Source organism: Ascaphus truei, chromosome 2 (genome assembly GCF_040206685.1).
Source record: "Ascaphus truei isolate aAscTru1 chromosome 2, aAscTru1.hap1, whole genome shotgun sequence".
Taxonomy (NCBI): Eukaryota; Metazoa; Chordata; class Amphibia; order Anura; family Ascaphidae; genus Ascaphus; species Ascaphus truei.
In genome coordinates this window covers 317,556,710-317,576,444 of record NC_134484.1, presented here as the reverse complement: position 1 = coordinate 317,576,444, position 19,735 = coordinate 317,556,710, and the positions used below count along the sequence as shown (strand labels likewise).

At 43.0% G+C, this 19,735-nt stretch overlaps 1 protein-coding gene across 1 annotated transcript in view; it reads left to right on the top strand.

Annotated features, from left to right (window-relative positions):
* DCLK3 (doublecortin like kinase 3) overlaps nucleotides 1–18,834 on the top strand; it is a 39,722-nt gene extending 20,888 nt beyond the window's left edge. Inside the window, exons 3-5 of the mRNA XM_075586509.1 lie at nucleotides 8,417–8,549; nucleotides 12,104–12,271; nucleotides 16,418–18,834. Coding sequence (XP_075442624.1) covers nucleotides 8,417–8,549; nucleotides 12,104–12,271; nucleotides 16,418–16,614 — 498 coding nt within the window. The 3' untranslated portion in view covers nucleotides 16,615–18,834. The remainder of the gene's footprint in view (nucleotides 1–8,416; nucleotides 8,550–12,103; nucleotides 12,272–16,417) is intronic.
* Nucleotides 18,835–19,735: the final 901 nt, after the last annotated feature.

Sequence of the window (19,735 nt, the reverse complement as noted above, 5' to 3'; positions counted from 1 at the left end):
TTAAATACTTGGAAAAAAAAAAATCTGTGTTTGTAACTGTGATGTAACTGGACCTAATGTTTGGAAATCAATGTAAGTGTATTTAAAATGTAAATGAAAGTGCGTGGCTTATGGATTAGTGGGACACCTCAAATTACTTGAAATACCTTCAAAACAAAAGAATAAATCAACCATACTGGGTTTCTAATATCTGTTATAGAGAGAAGAGACATTTAAATCATGTTTTGTACCTGTTTACTGCATATATGTCTAGCCCCTCTTCCCCCCCTAATCGCAGATCAGGTCCCCTAAGGTGTTCTGGGGTCTGGCTAGATGTCTCTGTGTGGTGTAAACCTGCTGGCAACAGGAGGGCCTGAGTCTCCCGCAATGACAGGGGGGATAACAGGAACCGGTTACTGGGGTGGATGCCTTCGTGTTTGTTCAATGGTGCAGCGCTTCCATCTATAGTAATCCCCAGGAATGCGGGGTGGAATCCTTACCACAGAGATTCTCCACAGGGATGAGAGATTCCAGTCTCACACACGGATTATCTTTAACAGCAGCAGTCTCTTTATTCTCTTGGGCAGCAGCAGCAGCCGACAGGTACAGTTGATGCACAGCCCACTAACTGTTCTCCCTTGTGATGTCTCTGCCGCCACTCTGGACCCAAAGGGCATCCAGAGTGGGTCTAGCTCTTCCCTCACCTCCTAAGCAGGGTGAGAGGTATTTGGTCCATCTCACTAACTATGGCTATAGCAGCTCTACTCCGGAGCTGCTCACTCCTCTCCTCACTAACTCACTATAACTACTGTCAGACTGACAGAACCCCACTAAATAGGAAATGCACTGCTCTTTTACGATCTCAGCAGGCACCGCCCCTGTGTCTCTTGATTTGACACAGGGTCAGGTGACCTACCTCCACCACTCAGGGCCAGTGCTTGAATTGGGGGAAACCCATGATAATTCCTGGCAACCTGCCCTTACCAGGGATTATACAAGGAGGAGGATAGAACTATAGCCCAATTTCTTACTAGGGCTACACTCTCCCTCAGGTGGAATCCAATGGTCCCCACTTGGACCTAATTTGCTGGACCATCCTGCAGGTGAACAATCTGTGAACATACAAAACATAGTTAATCAATATTGTGTACACTAGACTGTAACACCCATGATGGTGACATAACACAGTGGGAAACTGCCAACATGGAGAACCCGAACTCAATAGTAATGACATGTATCAGGCTTCTTCACTTCCTGCCCGTTGTGATCCACAATTTTAACAAAGAAGCGTTGTACAGGCCCATTCTCCGGTCTGTACAGAATGTTATGCAGAAATATATTCCTGCCTGTACTCCAAGCCTTCATCACAGAACATATTTTGTCTTCCCTTATGTAGGCAGTGCTACCCAACTTAATTCGTAAATGCTCAAGGACTGCATCTCTGAGCCAGGTATCTCTCTGGTCCTCGATCTCCTGCATTATTGGCTCTGGCACGTATGATAACTCATATCCATGAGATTGCCGGTATCTCGCCGCTATGGCTCTGTCTGCCCTACTTAAGTTAATAAGGTTCCGGTTCCCAGCCTTTCTTGGCAGTACCCAAAGCTTTGGCTCCTCAGGCGCAATATCATCGTACAGAATAGATGAGCCTTTGGGGGTAACCACTTTTTGCATAATTTCTCTCCACCTGTTATCTAACTCTTCAGCAACCTCCTGTGGAGAATAGGTGCCAACATCCCACCAGTGATCTACAGTATCTTTCTTTATTAATACAAATCTGGTGCGGTCCATCCCCTCATGATACCCTGTGAATAACGGGGCCCACCATTTGTCTTGGTGCTCATATGAGGATGACACACTCATACCTTCCTCAGACTCTGCTCTGGAGGATACATTGGATGTCGCTGCCTCTGTAGAGTGCGAGCCTTTACGTCTCCCTCTAATGACATTCTTATAGATCGTGGGGTTCATCTTAGGTGGTTTGGGACTTACGGGACCCGCTTTTGCAGTAGACTAGGACCCTCTGGCCCTACCTCTAGGGACAAGATTAAACACAGTGGGGTTAGGTACATGTACAACACCTGACCTTGGTATCTCCCCATCAGAACCCTCATCACTTGTCACCCAATCCCGCCAATCAGTTGAAAACTTGGGCGTCTTATCCAGCTTACTCCCACTAGGACCTGGTGGCACGACACGTGACGGGGCAGGGGCAGTGGCCGGGGCAATGGCGCTAGGGGCGGTGACCATAGGATCGTCATAATCCATTACAGTGTCTCTGAGTCGGGCGATGCCATGACCGGTAGGTACTTTTTTACTGTCTCTTGCGGCAGCGCTTCGTGCTCCCCGCTTGGCTACTTGGGCCTTAAACTCCTCAAACGCATGTTTCAGCCCAGCTCTCTTTAGTGAAGCAATCAAAGCTTCCGGGCCTCTGCACCAGTCTGAGCCAGAAGTGACGTCATCACTGGTCGTCGCGGAATCTCCATCCGCTCCTTGGTTTCGCACCGGAAGTGCATCGAGGACCGGAAGGGGCGTTGGTGGACCATCAGGGTCGCGGACGGGCAGGTAGGCCTCAAGCCCTTCTCTCTCCACAGGTTCCTCCTTCACCTGGCGGGAATAAGAGGGTGGTGGTGTCCTCTTACCGCTCCGCTGTCTTGCGATGCTCGTTGGTTCCTCCGGAGCCATCTCGGATCCCATTTCTGCCGCACTGGGAGTCACCACGGCCATGGGACTTCTACGCGGTTCAGGCCGCACCAGCGCTTGCTGTCGGGGGGTCTGCGGACTCGTCTGCTCCATCTCTAGGGTAAGTGGAACTTCTTCTTTACAGCTGGGGTGGTCCGTTGGCCGGCGCATCACCACCGGGCTGTCTCTCTCATCCGATGAGGACTGCAACGGCTCCTCCGCTGGGGAATCACCTTGAGTCCTTGCGGTACCGCCAGTGGGTATAGGTACGAAACGGACCCGCTCCGGTACCTCCACTGCGGTCGCGCTCTCCTCTGTTGGGACATCTCTTGGTGGCTGGGCCTGGGTCCCTACCGCAGGGGTGACATATGGGACCAGGGCAGCCTTCGCCTCCGCCTCCTCTACCTCGATCAGCATCACTGGAGAGGCATCTCGCGGGGTCATTATTGTAGTGCATGGCTCGATAGGCCAGAGGTAGAACGTGCCACACTGTTGGCACCGTGCCGTAGTACTTGGGGCCGGTCCGGGTGACCTGCATTAGACGCACAGGCAGATATTCTCGGCCATCAACCTCCACAACCAGGAGGCCTCCTGGAAGCTGATGTGGTTACGCTTAGGTCAGCCATCTTTTGCGCGGGGGTTGATTCGCTCAGCTTGCTGGTTTCGCACTTAGCTCCTTCTCCTTCACCAGTCAAGCAGAAGTGAAGTTCCTCAGCCTCACTTCCCGTCCCTCCTTCTGCTGGGGAGGACTGTTGGGATTGGTTCTCAGTGTGCCCCCTCCCTCTGGTGGAAACAAGAGGAGGGGCACTCTCTCTCTTTGTGTGACGTGGCTTTGTCCGTCGGCCAGTCACTGCACAGGTGGGTGTGGCTTCGGCTTTCGTGCCGCTCCCTTCTTTTGGCTGGGGATCTGGGTTTGGCGCCAAACCCCTGCACATCTCTCGCCACATTTCTCTTACAGCCTGCTTGCACGCAGCACGTGCGTGATCTAGGCTTGGCGAGAGTCGCCATTTTGGATTGGCTGCAACTCGCGTTGCAGTGAATGATGCAGCTGTCGCCATTTAACCTCCTCTATGCTCCGCAGAGCACATGTATCTCTCGCCGCAATCTTTAGTGAGCCCTCAAAGGCCACGATAGCGCTACTCTCAGTGCCTATAGTGCAACTCGTTCCTAGACACTTACTACACTTAATGGTGCTCTAACCGATGAATATAACGCATGGCATACCCCAGGCTAGGCAGAACTCTCTCCTTGTACACCGCACTCGCTAACGGTTCATTACAAGCACTCTGTGGTGTGTTTTCTTGATACTGGCTAGTGTACTTGGCATTCCTAAGTACTGGGCGTCAACCTACTTTTGGCCACTCATAGTGCAGACCCTATGCTGAAGTCCCTGATTTAGTTAACAGGCTACCCCCACAGGAATCCTACACTATCTGCCTCAAGGCGACTAGAACAGCAATAGCCTCTTTATCCAAATTTACATCACCCTCCTAGGGCACCTAGGGTGTACTGTGCGAGAGGACTGTCTCTCCTGACTTCCCCTAGTCTGCAAAAATGCCCATCCTTCTGCAGCGCTTGCTCTGAAAGTGTACATGTTACTTTCAGCTCTGCTTCGCTGAAAACCTGTCCTGTTTATCTCAGCAACACTTCCAAATCTAGCCCCTCTTCCCCTCCCTAATCGCAGATCAGGTCCCCTAAGGTGTTCTGGGGTCTGGCTAGATGTCTCTGTGTGGTGCATACCTGCTGGCAACAGGAGGGCCTGAGTCTCCCGCGATGACATGGGGGATAACAGGAACAGGTTACTGGGGTGGATACCGTGGTATATGCAAAAGAAATTAAACATATACTGTACAGTGCAGACTGTAATCACTGCTACTGTTCCTTATAACTCTATAAGAATAGAACTCACAAAAATCGCTTTATAATGTCGCATGTCAGAGATCCTTCTCTCTCTGACTGGAGTCCTTTAAACCGCAAATGTCAGGATAACTGTTTTGTGACGAAGCAGTTAGCGTAACACGTAGAGTTGAAGCAGAGAACCTACGATCGGAAGGACTGGCAAGATCAGAGCTGGCACCAGACCTAGTTTGAACTCCCGCCCTAAGCTGTGATGCGATAGCGGAAGTGACGAGACGGCAGTGAAGCCCGCGGAAGCCCACAGCGAGGAGCGAGTGAGACACTGGGAAGCAGCTTGCAATTGTCCTCCAGATCCACCGGCGGTTCTCTCCCCCATTCGATTATTGTATGGAAAATGTGAGTTTTATAACACTCGTGATGATTTTACAATATACTGAGTCCGAATAGTATGCACTATTGTGGTTTTTCTTTATTTTCATACCATACTCACCCATTGAGGGATATCCTGACATTTGCGGTTTAAAGGGCTCCAGTCAGAGAGAAGGATGTCTGACATGCGACATTATACAGCGATTTTTGTGAGTTCTATTCTTATAGAGTTATAAGGAACAGTAGCAGTGATTACAGTCTGCACTATATATGTTTAATTTCTTTTGCATATATCACGATATCTTCCTGCGCTCCTCCTCACCTCCAAGCAAAGAAAACTCCATATCCTGGGATTTGGAACTGTCCCATCAGAGGAAGTTCAGCTGCTTTAAACACTTTTTTATTACTTATTCACTATTTGGTGTAAGGTGTATTTGTGTATTTTTTGTGTTTCACTTATAACACTATTTATTACTTATCACTTGGGAAGCGCCCAGTCCATCTCTCACTCCCCTTCCCCCTTTTTTTAGTACTGGGGTGGATGCCTTCGTCTTTGTTCAATGGTGCAGCGCCTCCATCTATAGTAAGCTCCAGGAATGCGGGGTGGAATCCTTACCACAGAGATTCCCACAGGGATGAGAGATTCCAGTCTCACACACGGATTATCTTTAAATGCAGCAGTCTCTTTATTCTCTTGGGCAGCAGTAGCAGCCGACAGGTACCGTTGATGCACAGTCCACTAACTGTTCTCCCTTGTTATGTCCCTGCTGCCACTCTGGACCCAAAGGGCATCCAGAGTGGGGCTAGCTCTTCCCTCACCCCCTAAGCAGGGTGAGAGGTATTTGGTCCACCTCACTAACTATGGCTATAGTAGCTCTACTCTGGAGCTGCTCACTCCTCTCCTCACTAACTCACTATAACTACTGTCAGACTGACAGAACCCCACTAAATAGGAAATGCACTGCTCTTTTACGATCTCAGCAGGCACCGCCCCTGTGTCTCTTGCTTTGACACAGGGTCAGGTGACCTACCTCCACCACTCAGGGCCAGTGCTTGAAGTGGGGGAAACCCATGATAACTCCTGGCAACCTGCCCTTACCAGGGATTATACCAGGAGGAGGATAGAACTATAGCCCCATTTCTTACCAGGGCTACATATGGGAGAAGGAGTGTCTCAGTGAGTAAAGACACTGACTCGCATTGAATTTGAAGCAGGGGAGCCCGGTGTCAGCTTATTGTGACCGTGGGCAAGTCACTATATCTCCCTGTGCCTCAGGCACCAAAAACATAAATTGTAAGCTCCACAGGGCAGGGACCTGTGCCTGCAAAATGTCTCTGTAAAGCGCTAGGTAACGCTAGCAGCGCTATACAAGAACAAACTATTATTATTATATATAAAATATAAATATATAGGATATTAGCTGTTATAGGTTGCCACCTTGTGTTCAAATCATTGTTAATTTTTTTATAGGTTATATATACAGTAGCAAATACTCATATTCACGTCTCCTGCTTTTCCCCATTATCTTCTAGCATACAATGCTTCCACTACAGCTAGGAATTCTGGGAAATGACATGCAAATGAGCACACATACGTTATTTATGACATTTAGAAACTGCAAAATCAAGGGGCAAAAACATAGCAGCAGATTTATCAGAGAAACTACATTTTATTTATTTTAGCTGTATGTTTTTCTGTGCTAAATCTTGTGATTTTTTTTGCACCACTTTTTTTGCCCAGTTTTGTTTTTATTAATTTACTTGGTGTTTCCGTAGAAGGGAGAGTGTGTAGGAGCAGTAACCCTTGGCGCATATATGTAGGTAATAACAGGTATTGCTGAGACTCAGGGGGTTATGCACTAAGCAGTGATAAGTGGTTTTAAGTGAGATAAAAAGCCATTATAGCGTGATATTGCCTGCTGTGAGATTCACCAAGCAGTTATAAGTCTTTTAAGTGAGATAAATGCCTTTATAGCGTGATACTGTCTGCTATGAGATTCACAAACCAGTGATAAGTGCTTTTAAGTGGGATAAAAAGCCATTATAGCACGATACTGCACTGTTATCACTGCTTTGTGAATCTCACAGCAGGCAGTATCACGCTATAAAGGCATTTATCTCACTTAAAAGCACTTATCACTGCTTTGTGCATAGCACCCAGAAAACCCACTTATCACTGCTTAGTGCATAACCCCCAAAGTGTGAAGGCTGATCATTGATTTTTCAAAGTAGCCTTAGCCCTACGCGTTTCTTATTTAATGAAAGACTTCTTCAATGGTGTTATTAGTTACATATATGCATATGCGCTAAGGTATTGGTTACTGCCCCTACACTCTCTCCTGTCTATGGAATCACTAAGTCTCCTTGACGTAATCCTCGCAGTCATCGCGAGATTTGGAGGACTGGGAGCAAGAGACCAGAGGCAGCTGCGATTGTGTTCAGCGTTCTGACGTTCCTCGTGGAGACCAGACCCACTTCAAATCAACACCGCAGCAAAGACAGGATTCTTTATCCTAAATGCCTGAATCTCCTGCTACTTTGTAAATAGCTGCCTTTTTTGCGCATACCTCAATACAAGCATACTTCACCATATTTGCTTTTTCTTCATTTTCAGGTTCATCTTCTACTTGGTTACTTACGGTAACTCTATTTATACAATTCAGCCATGTCCCCGTCATCCTAATTTGGACATTAACCTGTCATGTTATCTGCGCCTGTGTTTTTTCACACACGCACGCACGCACGCACGCACACACACACACACACACACACACACACACTACACAATTTAATAAACCTGAACTATTCCGAGTGATACATAAATTATCCCAAACCCAGTCATTTCCCAAACTACTTATATCCAGTAGTGATGCTACAATAACCTCCCATCAAACTCTATATACATATATATCACTGGCAATGGAGTTTGATGGGAGGTTATTGTAGCATCACTACTGGATATAAGTAGTTTGGAAAATGACTGGGTTTGGGATAATTTATGTATCACTCGGAATGGTTCAGGTTTATTAAATTGTGTAGTTTCTACTGTACTGAATAATCTTTTTTTTACTTATTAACATGCAAAAACATTATAAATTAAAACTCGAATTTACAAATGTAGCAAAGGTTAATCAGTGGCTCAGTCATTGATTGAGCCACCTGTACTGAAGCAGGGATATCCTGAAAACCTGACCTATTGGTGGCCCTTGAGGACTGGAGTTGGCCACCCTTGAGGTAGTCAAACAGAGAATGTATCACACAGAAGCCAAATCATAGTAGAAGGGCTAATTTTCCAGTATATTTGATCTGCGATTGGGCGGTGTAGTATGTCACTTTACTTCAAGCCTGGGAAATCTTGTCATGTTATGACAGTGTTGCATCCTAACCATCTGTGCACAGACAGCTTGGAACCTTTTGCTAGTATAAGCAAATGCTAAATGTTGGTGCACTGAAGTTAAAACAGCTGTTTGCAGGTGAAAGACACAATTACTTCCGTACATGTTTTCCTCAACCATTTTTATTTTTACAGGTACAGCACAATCCTGACAGAACAACCACCCTGAAACTAGCCGATTTTGGACTTGCAGTGCATGTTACAGAGCCTATATTCACAGTGTGTGGAACCCCAACTTATGTAGCTCCTGAGATACTATCAGAAAAAGGTAATTCTAGGATCAAATGAATTCCGGCTGTATCACCAATTATATTTCAATAAAATGTTGTTATTATTATTAGAATAGGCCAATATGTGTTTTCAGAGGAGAAGGACATTAACATGCATGTCGGTGCAAATAACCAGGCCAGAGACATTAGTGGCTAAGTTTAGAAACCATACGAAGACACATATATTAAAGCAGCCGAACCTCCACCTCTCCCCCCCTCCGCCTCTATATTTGTATTTGCTAGTATGAGAAGCAGGGGTCTTGAAATTAATGTGATTCAGCTCATTGGGTCCCCTGGGTCCCAAGATACTTTTCAGTTAAAGTAGTGCTGGGACTTCCTGGTACTTAAATCCCCTGAGTCACGCGGACTACTAGGAAACCACAATGGATGATCGTATTGGTCCGTGTAACTCAGGACATTGAAACCACCACTTTGCAATGCGCTACTTTCACCAGGAAGTGTCTTAGGATCCAGGTAGACCCAAGAGGTGAAATTAACATGTTCCTGCTCCGGTGACTGTGAAAAGGAAAGATCCAGTGCTCCACGGATTTGCAAAAGTATCAAATTTATTGCGTCATACACAACGACCGTTTCGACCTTAGTAGGTCTTTTTCAAATGAAAAGGCATGCCTATGTGTATGGCGCAATAAATTTGATACTTTTGCAAATCCGTGGAGCGCTGGATCTTTCTTTATCACAGTTCAAGCTTGGATATTTGTGACAGGTATCCCTTTGAACCAGCAGCACCGGTAATACTGTTTTGTTTATTTGACTAATAGTGTGCAGCATATCACTGTTCATTTGACTCCTGCTCCGGTGACCCCATTTCCCATCCTGGTACAATAAAAAATAGGGGTGCGGGTTGGGGAGGGGGGAAATTAACCAAATTCCAGTGGGAAGTGCTGCATTAAAATAAGATGCTAAAAAAACTCGGAAATTGTTTCATGGTTCATAATAATGAGAAATAGTGGATACATTATGAACTGTAATCATGTCATTTACTTTAAAATGCCACACTGTGTCAGTAAACACTGTCACTGTTACAATGTCAGATGGTAGCTATGAGGTAAAAAAAGACATATCTATCACGTTCAGTCAATCTATGTATCTATCTAATAAATGGCAAGTAGCATTCGGACTGCTCGCTGCATCAATACTGTGCCTATGCTCAAAAGTGTCGTCATAATTATAATGATCAGATTGATCTAAATCAAAATAGACATGAGATTTATGTGGTTTTAAAGATGTCCAAGGGATTTGTTTCGATCTCTATATTTTTATCTGTACAGCATAAATGAGTACTTCAGTATTACAGTAGGTGATACCTTTTTTATTTGGACTAACAAATGATATTGTAGGACAAGCTATTTCTATTTAATATATTTTTATCCTAGAATAAACTTGGGAAAAAAGGGAAGTGAAAAAAGAACAAAAATAGTTGAGATCTCACTTACATTTAGGGGATCATCAGAGGCATATTATAGATAGGTCTGTCGGCGTGTCTTTATGTCAGAGCACAGTCCAAACAAAGACAGGATGCAGAGAACTCCAAAAACATAAAAAAAGAGGAGAAGCAAAGATAGTGCAAAACCTTTAATAAAACAGCGGTAAAAGGGAACGATTGCACTTACAGAAAAACAGTAAGTCGGCCGTACAAGGACTACACAGAGTCACGAGAGGGGGAGCACTGAGTCCACATGCAGCCTGTCTGCTGAGCTGGTGATTCCGGGCTAGTGCGGTCCAATGACGTCAGAGCTTCGTGCAGGGTAAAGTTGAGAGAAAGTCTTTTTTTGCCCGGAACGAGGACCGGCCTTTCGCTCAAGTGCAGATGCAGTCTTAGTGTAAGTCCAAATCCCCTATGTGTTTTGCTCCATCCACAGCTCCATCAGGGGTAGCTTTGCACTATCTGCTTCGCCTCTTTTTTATGTATTTGGAGTTCTCGGCATCCTTTTTTTTGGATCGTGCTCTGACAACAATACCCTCCAAGAGAAAACAATCCAGAGATTGGAGCGGAGCACAGCTGCGAAAGATGGGGGTAACACCAACAAAAAACGGTTACAAAGTTATATTTTAATAATCATGGTATATGAAGAACATCAGGTAAACAGTCTGACGCGTTTCAGGCAATCTCCCTTTATCACTCATCACTTATCATAAACCACTCTTTGATGAAGGGCGTTTGCCTGAAACGCGTCAGAGTGTTTACCTGATGTTCTCCATATACCATGATTATTAAAATATAACTTTTTAACCGTTTTTTGTTGGTGTTAGCCCCATCATTCGCAGCTGTGCTCCGCTCCAATCTCTGGATTGTTTTCTTCTGTCACTGACTGGCGTGATGCACGCAAAAGGGATAAGCTGCCTTCTATGCGAGTATTATATTTCCTCCATTATTCAGTTGGGGAGAAGCTGACCATTATCAGCGCGATTATAGAGGAACATTGTCCTGTGGCGCACAATTACTGGATCATCACACACCTATACAGGTATCTGTCTCTGCCATTCGGACGGTTATTGCATTTAAACCCCTCACAATATATGTTTATGCACTGGGTCTAATAATCTCACCAGGCTTGATTAGAGCTTATCCAACACACTACTATGTGTTTTATTCAGGACTTTATTTGAAATATATGTTTCCTTTGTGTATTGAGCACTGTTACTTGGAACCTGTTTCTAACTAAATACCCACCAAGAGACCTATCTCTATACTGTATGCCTGCGATGATCCCCTAAATGTGAGTGGGATCTCCCCTATTTTAGATTTTTACCCCACAGTAGTTTTACGCTTTGCCCCTCCTGCTGCAATCATGTTTGATCTTTGGAAAACATCATTTTCTTTCAGAGCTGCACTGCTACCAGACGCTGTATTTTACCACTTTTATATTTTTGTGCACCGAGCACTTATAGGTATTATTTTTTCATTTTGCCACTGTACATCACTACATGACCCATTTGGGTCTATTACACGTGCCTCACAAATGTAGTTGCGCTTGTTTCTTTTAGCACCCCAATCTTTATCCTAACCTTTATTTTTTAAGTCCTATGTTTTCATAAAAAAAAAAAAAAATCTTGATTTAATTCTATGAGAATAAGCAAAGATACCAAATTGTATTTTTAATCCCTTCAGTGATGGATTGAAAAGTTTTGCTGAAAACAAAGATCGCAAACCACATAACCTTCAGTGGTAAAAGGGCATGTTTTGCTTACACCATTTAAATGTTGATAAAGATCTAGCAAACATCACATTTTCTGCAAGCACAATGCATCAATTAATAATGATCCCCATGTAAAGTCACATTTACCACTTTGGAATGTGTTACAGTACATCATTCTTCTTCACTAAAGCATTAAAGAGGTCCTAGAGTGATTTTAATATGCATCACTTTCCTTTCTTTGAACACTGCTTGCTATGTATTTTTCTTGTTGTCCGATATCTATCAGAACCATAAGTCTTCCAGTTCTAGAAAGCTGCTTTTTGCTAATACAACCCTTCCACATGTGAACCTGCTGTTGACTACATTGTTGCCATTATCTGTTTCTTCCCCTACAGGATATGGGTTGGAGGTAGATATGTGGGCTACTGGAGTCATCTTGTACATCCTTCTCTGTGGTTTCCCACCTTTCCGGAGTCTGGATCGCGATCAGGAGGAACTCTTCCAAATTATTCAACGTGGGGAATATGAATTCCTCTCACCTTACTGGAATAATATCTCAGATGGTAATAAGTCACATTCTGCACTAAACTGAACTCCTATCAAGTACTGACGAGGTTATGGTGCTCTCTTTCTATCTTCACCATACTGTACTAATCAATCAGTATACCCTCTACTCCAATAAGGGCTCTAACTTATGCTCAGAGAACCTTGTCTACATATTTTTCTTCTTAGTGTTAGTACAAATATGAACTAGAGCACTTCTTTTAGTCGTCATGCAATAAATAATTAGACTTTAGTAATATGAATGTTTCACATATTACTTATGTATATATTGCTTATAGGATTTATGTCAAAGTAATATTTGCACAGGCCGCAGCAATATTATTGGTACAGTATTGGGCTCCATACAGTGCTGCGTCTGTTTTTAGAGAATTACAGTAAATAAAAATACCACTTGTGGTACATTTGCACGTCTCAGGTCTGCAACCCTGTCGTTCCCCATTATCTCTTAGCAAACAATGCTTCCTCTGCAGCCAGGGATTCTGGGCAATGACACGCAAATGAGCACAGTTTGTCAAAGTGTGTCAAATGAGCACAGTGTGCCACTTTTTACTTCTTATTTTAACATGGAACCCTATAAACTTGAGCCTACGATCTTACACAGCCAAAATGCGCTACATTGTTTATACATGTATACAACATCAATATAAGTGGTATAGAAATACATTGAAACAACATGCTTGGGGAACCATGGGTTAACAGATTTTATATTCCAGTGATATAAGAGATATATAAAACAAAAAGACCTTAGGAAGCTGTTCTGATTACAAATCCCAGTCGGATCCCTAACACCTAGCACAGCACAATAGACAATCGGTAGGGGGACCTCTGTCTCAAATTGTAGAAAATATCATCTTTAATAAAAACAAATGATATCAGCAGAGAGAAATATGGGGACAAAGAACAAAATGTAGGGTAACATGTCAGGCCCAACGTGGTTCTCCCAAAACTGGCATTCTCAAGGGCACTTACAGTACATCCACCAAGACCACAGCTTCATTGTTAGATACACAGGAAGATCTCATTAGCATACTGGTTACAACTAAAAAAAACTTCAGCGCAAAAATGTACAAATTTAAATTAAATCCTTTTTCTCAAAACTCATTCAAAACATTGCAAATGTAGACTAAACATATTTTATATAAATTATTTATATGCTACGTCTATATTCAAAAGAAAAAGGAATACCAGCTGGTATTCCTTTTTCCTTTATATATTACTTTCTGGGAGGATTTGAATCACCCCCCCACAATCCAGCAGCGGGATATTTAGTCACTGTTTGTATTTAGAAGTTGGCGCTGTGTTTTCTTTATCCACGTCTATATTCAAGCCTTTTGGATTGAATTTATCTAATGTTACAATCCAAAAAGCTGTTTGTAGCAACCATTTTAACCTATAACCTCCCCTTGATAGCACAACATATTTAAGGGATACAAATTTAAGGCAGGTTTAATTTTCATTATGTTACTCACATATCTGGGCAACTGTTATGTAAATTTCTTATTTATGTAACGGTGTTTCCCCCACCCGATGGGAGATTCTGCCTTACAGTGTGTGGTGCATGCTACCTGTTGGTAAGCAGGAGGGCTGAGTCGTCCGATGTTTGTGGGAAACACAGGACAAGCTCCTGGGGTACATACCCAACATAGATCTCTAGTGGTACAGTGCTGCAGGCTCAAGATGTATGGAGGCAATCTCCTATGGTAGAACACAATCCCCTCTCTTTTCCCAGAAAGATCACACACCAGGCAGGAGGTATAATAAATGGAACGGTTTATTCTGTTCAGCGCAATGCAGTCACAGCAGGCCTCTGCCCTATGCAGTCTCTGGGGTTATATCCAGCTGTAGGATGGTCCCTGGACCTGCACTACAGGTCAAGGGCCCCCGCAGCAGTTCTTGCTATTCCCTGATCCTCTATCAGGATCAGGGGAAAGGTGCACACTCACTCTCCCCCAAGGGGACGAGGAACAGGGAAGACCAGTATTCAGGCAACCTGTGTGTGACCTGCCTCTCTCAAGTGGGGAGAGGCACTGACTAAATTTGGGTGGCAATCCCCTTAAGTACAGCCAGGAGGGGGCCACCAGATCTGACCCAGGATTGGGTGAACCCAGGCCTGGTTCCACCTCCTCCCCTGTCACTTAAGGGCACTGCTGGGAGTGGGGAAAACCCATGATAAGTACTGGCAGGCCTGCTCTTATGAGTGCTTACTGCCAGTGAGGGCAGACTGGTAGCCAATAACCAGTCCTGGCTACATTTATGATTGCATACATTTATTTATTCAACATACGAATATTTCCCCCAATATTTTGTAGCCCACATTTTCAGATAGCCATAAATACTATATACTTTGATAGACAGTTAACAAATATTATTAATATTGTATTTTTTAGTTATTTAAACCGCCTTTGAAACAGCCTAAATATTTTAAAAGATCTAATACAAAAGTCCCCGATCCTTTTAGTTCATCTTTGGTTTATTACAAACTATTGCGTTCAACACCTTTAAAATAAACCATTTTTTCGTAATTTTTTTAACAAGTTTTTTTAAGCTGAACTGGATCTTGTAACAAATCTGTATTTCCTTTTCTTCTTATGGTTTTTAGGTATAAGAAATCTCTCTCTATAATCTGAATCCTTTCTTTTGCCTTTAGAAGTGTTTCTTCACTATATCCTCCTAATTTTAGTCTATCCATAAGATGATTACTCTTTTCAGTAAACTCCCTTTCCTCTGAACAATTTCTTCCCAAACGTTAAAATTCACCTGCTGGAATATTATCCATATTCATCCAGGGATGAAAGTTTTTCGCCAATAAGATAAAATGGTGAAAATCCAAGCAGAATTTGTTCTACTGTGGATTGAACCTAACCATCAACATAAAAAGGCATATACTAATATATAATTCAATGGTCTGTGGTCTGTGCGTGAAATGAAAGTCTAAGTCATTAATATAAAGGATCTTGCAGTAAAGGGGATGCCTGGCACCGTTACCCATTTTTAGACTTCTTCAGTGACTAAAGTTTCTAATTACAATGTTACGGTTGCCTGGATTTGTAAATAAAATAGTCGTGGTACTCCATACTGTACCTCCTAATACCATCACACTTCAACCACTGTCGGCAGCATTCTTGCAATCATTAGTCATTTTCAATTATTACACTTATAAGTCTGCTGCAAGATTAAAAGAATAGTCACAGTTATTTGTAGGTGCCAAAAAGAAATGTAATTGTTCTACCAGGCCCTTCCATATCAGCCATATATTATCTACAGTATAAAGTGTCGCTACACACAAATGTAACTCCGGTAATTATTAACATGACACTAAATTAATTTCTCCAAAAAGACTTCCCAACATATTACCTTGTTGTTGATTTAAAAAAAAAAATATTTAAATTGCATAAAACTCAATTAAATCAGGGAAAATGACGTGACGTTGCCTAAAACAGGAACTGACTTTATGTCCCCTGAGTTAACGCTGAATGCACAAATCTAATTATATGCAACAACAATGTGACATTACTAGGCTCGTTGATGTTAGGGTAACATCATGTTATTTCAGAATATCACCATGTTATCTTATAACGTGGCTTAACTCACATGCCTACACTACACGATAAAAGTTCAGTCAATTAACTTTTATACATTTTCTAATATAGTATCAGCCTTAGTAGCCAGCTATCCATGGGCAAACCATGACTAGCTGACCACTAAGGGTTACGAAGGGGTTAATATACACCTCAAACTACGCTCACTGCTTTGCAATGCCTTACTAACTGATGTGTCTGGTACTCAGACCACTCTCCTGGGGGTGAGAAGTCATAAACCCCTAGAGTGCCGGTGAGGCTACTTAGGCCATCTCAAGGACAAAACAGAAACACTCCTGTAAAATTTACTGCAAAGTGACAAGATACATTATAATATATTTATTATTTTATAGCCTATTAAATAATAAATACATAAATAGATTCTTTACTTCTAATACGAAAGCCACACTTTTGCATGCCCAGCTGTATTTCTTTGCTAGAAAACTGCTAACTTTATTAAAACACAAATCAAAGACACACTTGTGATAATAATGCAAAATGCATCTGGTGTTGTGTATTTGTGGGCGCCTACATGTATAACCAGTTTGGTTTTCCTTACATCAACAGAAGCTAAAGATTTGATCAGCAAGCTACTGGTGCTGGATCCCATGAAGCGGCACTCTGCTATGTGCGTTCTTCAGCATCACTGGATCAGTTCAAGTGGACAAACAAACAACCGGAATCTGCAGAGAGAAGTCACCATGAATATTGAGCGTCACTTCAGAAACAGACGGAGGCAGGAAATGACACCCAGTGAGAAGTGATTTTCTGCTGCATTCAGATCTTTATCAGATGGTGATGACTTGTAACTTAACCACACAAAGTTTTTTCAAAGCTGTAGTTTATACAGTACATGAGTTTTGTACAAGTGTCTTCATAAGAAGTCATTAAGAAGGATCTTATAGAGTTCCCAAAGCTTGCAGACTTCTGTGATTACCAGTTTTCAGTTACTCGCGTAATTTAATCAAATTCATAATAGATTCTGCTTCTAATTTAGCCCAACTAAGTTTGTCTGGAGCTGTGGAAAAATAACGATAGGGAATAGGTAGAGAGAGAGAGAGAGAGAGAGAATAGGGATCCTGCTTGTTGGTGTACACTCTTAAAAAGTAAGGAAGGTGGCAATGTAGGCCAACAAAATCAAAATAGGAGTTATTCAGTAGTCAGACGTCACTACTGATGGTCGCATTTGTGAGAGGTCTGAGTGCAGGGGATCTCAGGTGGGTGGCAAGATCTCTCTGAACTCCTTGGGAAACACCTGATGTAGCAATCTTGTTCTAGGAACAGATTGAATGTTATCAGGCTTCCGGTTCTTCACTGAGGGTGTGTTTATTTCTGCATTGGTTGAGTGGCATATTTTACCAAGTGACGAATCAGGCTGTACCAGCAATGTTTATGTGGTTTTGAGTATTCCAATATTATGACCAGGAGCTGTTCTGACCAAGTTACTCTATTGCCTATTAGCGTACTGGGCATTTTTTGGTTAACCATATCACCACTGCCATCAGTGGACACTTTTGAATCAAGGTATTACACTCTGATATGTTACAAATAGGCTTTTTGCGAATTAGCCATACAGCAGGGCCCCGGGTATACGGCGGGTTCCGTTCCAGAGGCCCGCCATATAGTGAAAATCGCCAGAAAGCGGATCTAGCGATTTTCACTTCTGGGCATGCGCAAACCGGCATTTTTGCCGTTCTGCGCATGTGCAACCTATGGTATGCGCGCGCAACCTGCGGTCTGCTCTTGCGCGCCGGGCACACCCGCCCGTTCTGCGCATGCGTGATTTACAAACCAACATGGCGGCCCTCTTCTTGGTGCCGCCGTATCAGCGGAACGCCGAGAAGCGAAGCGCCGAGAAGCGGGGCCCTGCTGTACCACTTTTACAATGATATAAGTATCTAAAAGTTGAGTCTTAAATAAGTTATATTATTGCCATTCATCACTTTGGGCAGACTGCCTCCTATTAAGCCAAATCAGACACTGCTTAAATCAATTACACAGGCAGTATGGGCTGAATATAGGCTTTTTTTTGCAGTTGACCACTCATGGTTACTATTACTGTAGCAATCATTTCCAATTACACTTACTTGGTTGCTACAAAAAATTAATTCAGATTTCCTAAATGCACAGCATTGGCAGTTTAAACACTCATATGCTCTCACATTGTTTTAACCATGTCTGCTCACTGCAGCGGTTTTTATTCTTTAGTTCACATTAATAGTTTTACACTATTGGTAATAAAAATAGTTTTTGTTGCTAGTTATTAGCGGTACTTTATAATTCCATGTGCCTGCTACCAATTCATTGTCAGGTCTCACGATTTGCATTAGCCAAATTTCCTATCGGGTAGGCTTCAACTCTAGACATACTGATTATCTGCCTCTATAGACCACTAAAATGGGTTTCTTCTAATTTGATGTTGTCGATCTATATGCCCACCTCCTTACTTTTTAATGTGCATCAACAAAGAGGATTCTTGTTCTCTCTCTCTACCTATTCCCTATCTAATTGCATTTTGATCTTCAGGTGGCACCTCAATTCAACACTACATTCATAGTTAGAGCGAAGCATCCATCCTCCCCCTTCCCTGTTCAGCTACCTGCAAATGAATGATGTTTCCACCACTCTTGGGATGAAGCAGTAACGGCTAGCTATTGCTACTTTATTGTGGGTTGTTACTGGCTAACCACGGTCATTGGCTACTGTACGGTATGTCTGTATGTGTTTTCATGTCTATACTTTCTGTTGCAGAAAATTCCACAAATGTAGATGAGGATTAGTTAGAGATGTTAAAAGCTCATGTACTAACTATATCTATGAAGAACTCGATGTTGATCCTTTGCCACTTGTAAAAGAGTTTAGTTTCCTCCAACTCCATCTACTTACATTGGAAGCTGTTGGGAAGGGATTTCCTTTCCTATTGTCTGACTTTGTTTCACTTATTGTTTTATAATTTTCTATACTATTTTGCCGCTTTGTAAAGTGCTGAGTACACTATATAAATAAAGATATACATACATACATACTGTGATGCCCACAACACGTTGCAGTCTCTTTTATTTAAGGCCGGAAAACTGTATTTCTCTATATGGGGTTTATTTACAGGGATTAACTCATACACCAACAGGCCCACCGTCCCTTTAAGTCCAAACAAAACATTAAAAGAACACCTATTCCCTTTTGGGAAAGCTAACTACACCGTAGCTTTCGCCCTCACTAGTTGGATGGCCAGCAAAGCTGGTTCCTACATCCAAAACATTCCCTGGCATAGGCAACAATGTACAGGCATACCCCAGTTTAAGGACACTAATTTTAAGTACACTCGCGAGTAAGGACATATCGCCCAATAGGCAAACGGCAGCTCACGCATGCGCCTGTCACCACGTCCTGAACAGCAATACCAGCTCCCTACCTGTACTGAAGCTGTGCACAAGCGGGGACACTATAGAGTCTGTTACAGATGCGTTATTTACATCAGTTATGCACGTATATGACAATTGCAGTACAGTACATGCATCGATAAGTGGAAAAAAAGTAGTGCTTCACTTTAAGTACATTTTTGCTTTACATACATGCTCCGGTCCCATTGCGTACGGTAATGCGGGGTATGCCTGTATACAGTCTCTGCACACAATAATAAAGCGTTTTGCTTATCTGTTAGTCCTTTGAGCAGATATCCCCGCTTCAGCACGGTCCCTCATCCTCCCTTCCTAGGGGAACTCGGCCCCATGTGAGCTCAGAGAAACTCTCCTCTGGGTCACTCTCTTCTCTGTCTCCCTTCTCTGGGAACAGCAGTGTCAGTCCCTCAGTCTGGCAGCTTCCTTTGTCTTTTAAAACACTTCCCCATTCACTCAGCAGTCCAGCCTGATTAATTAGTTTTCAGCT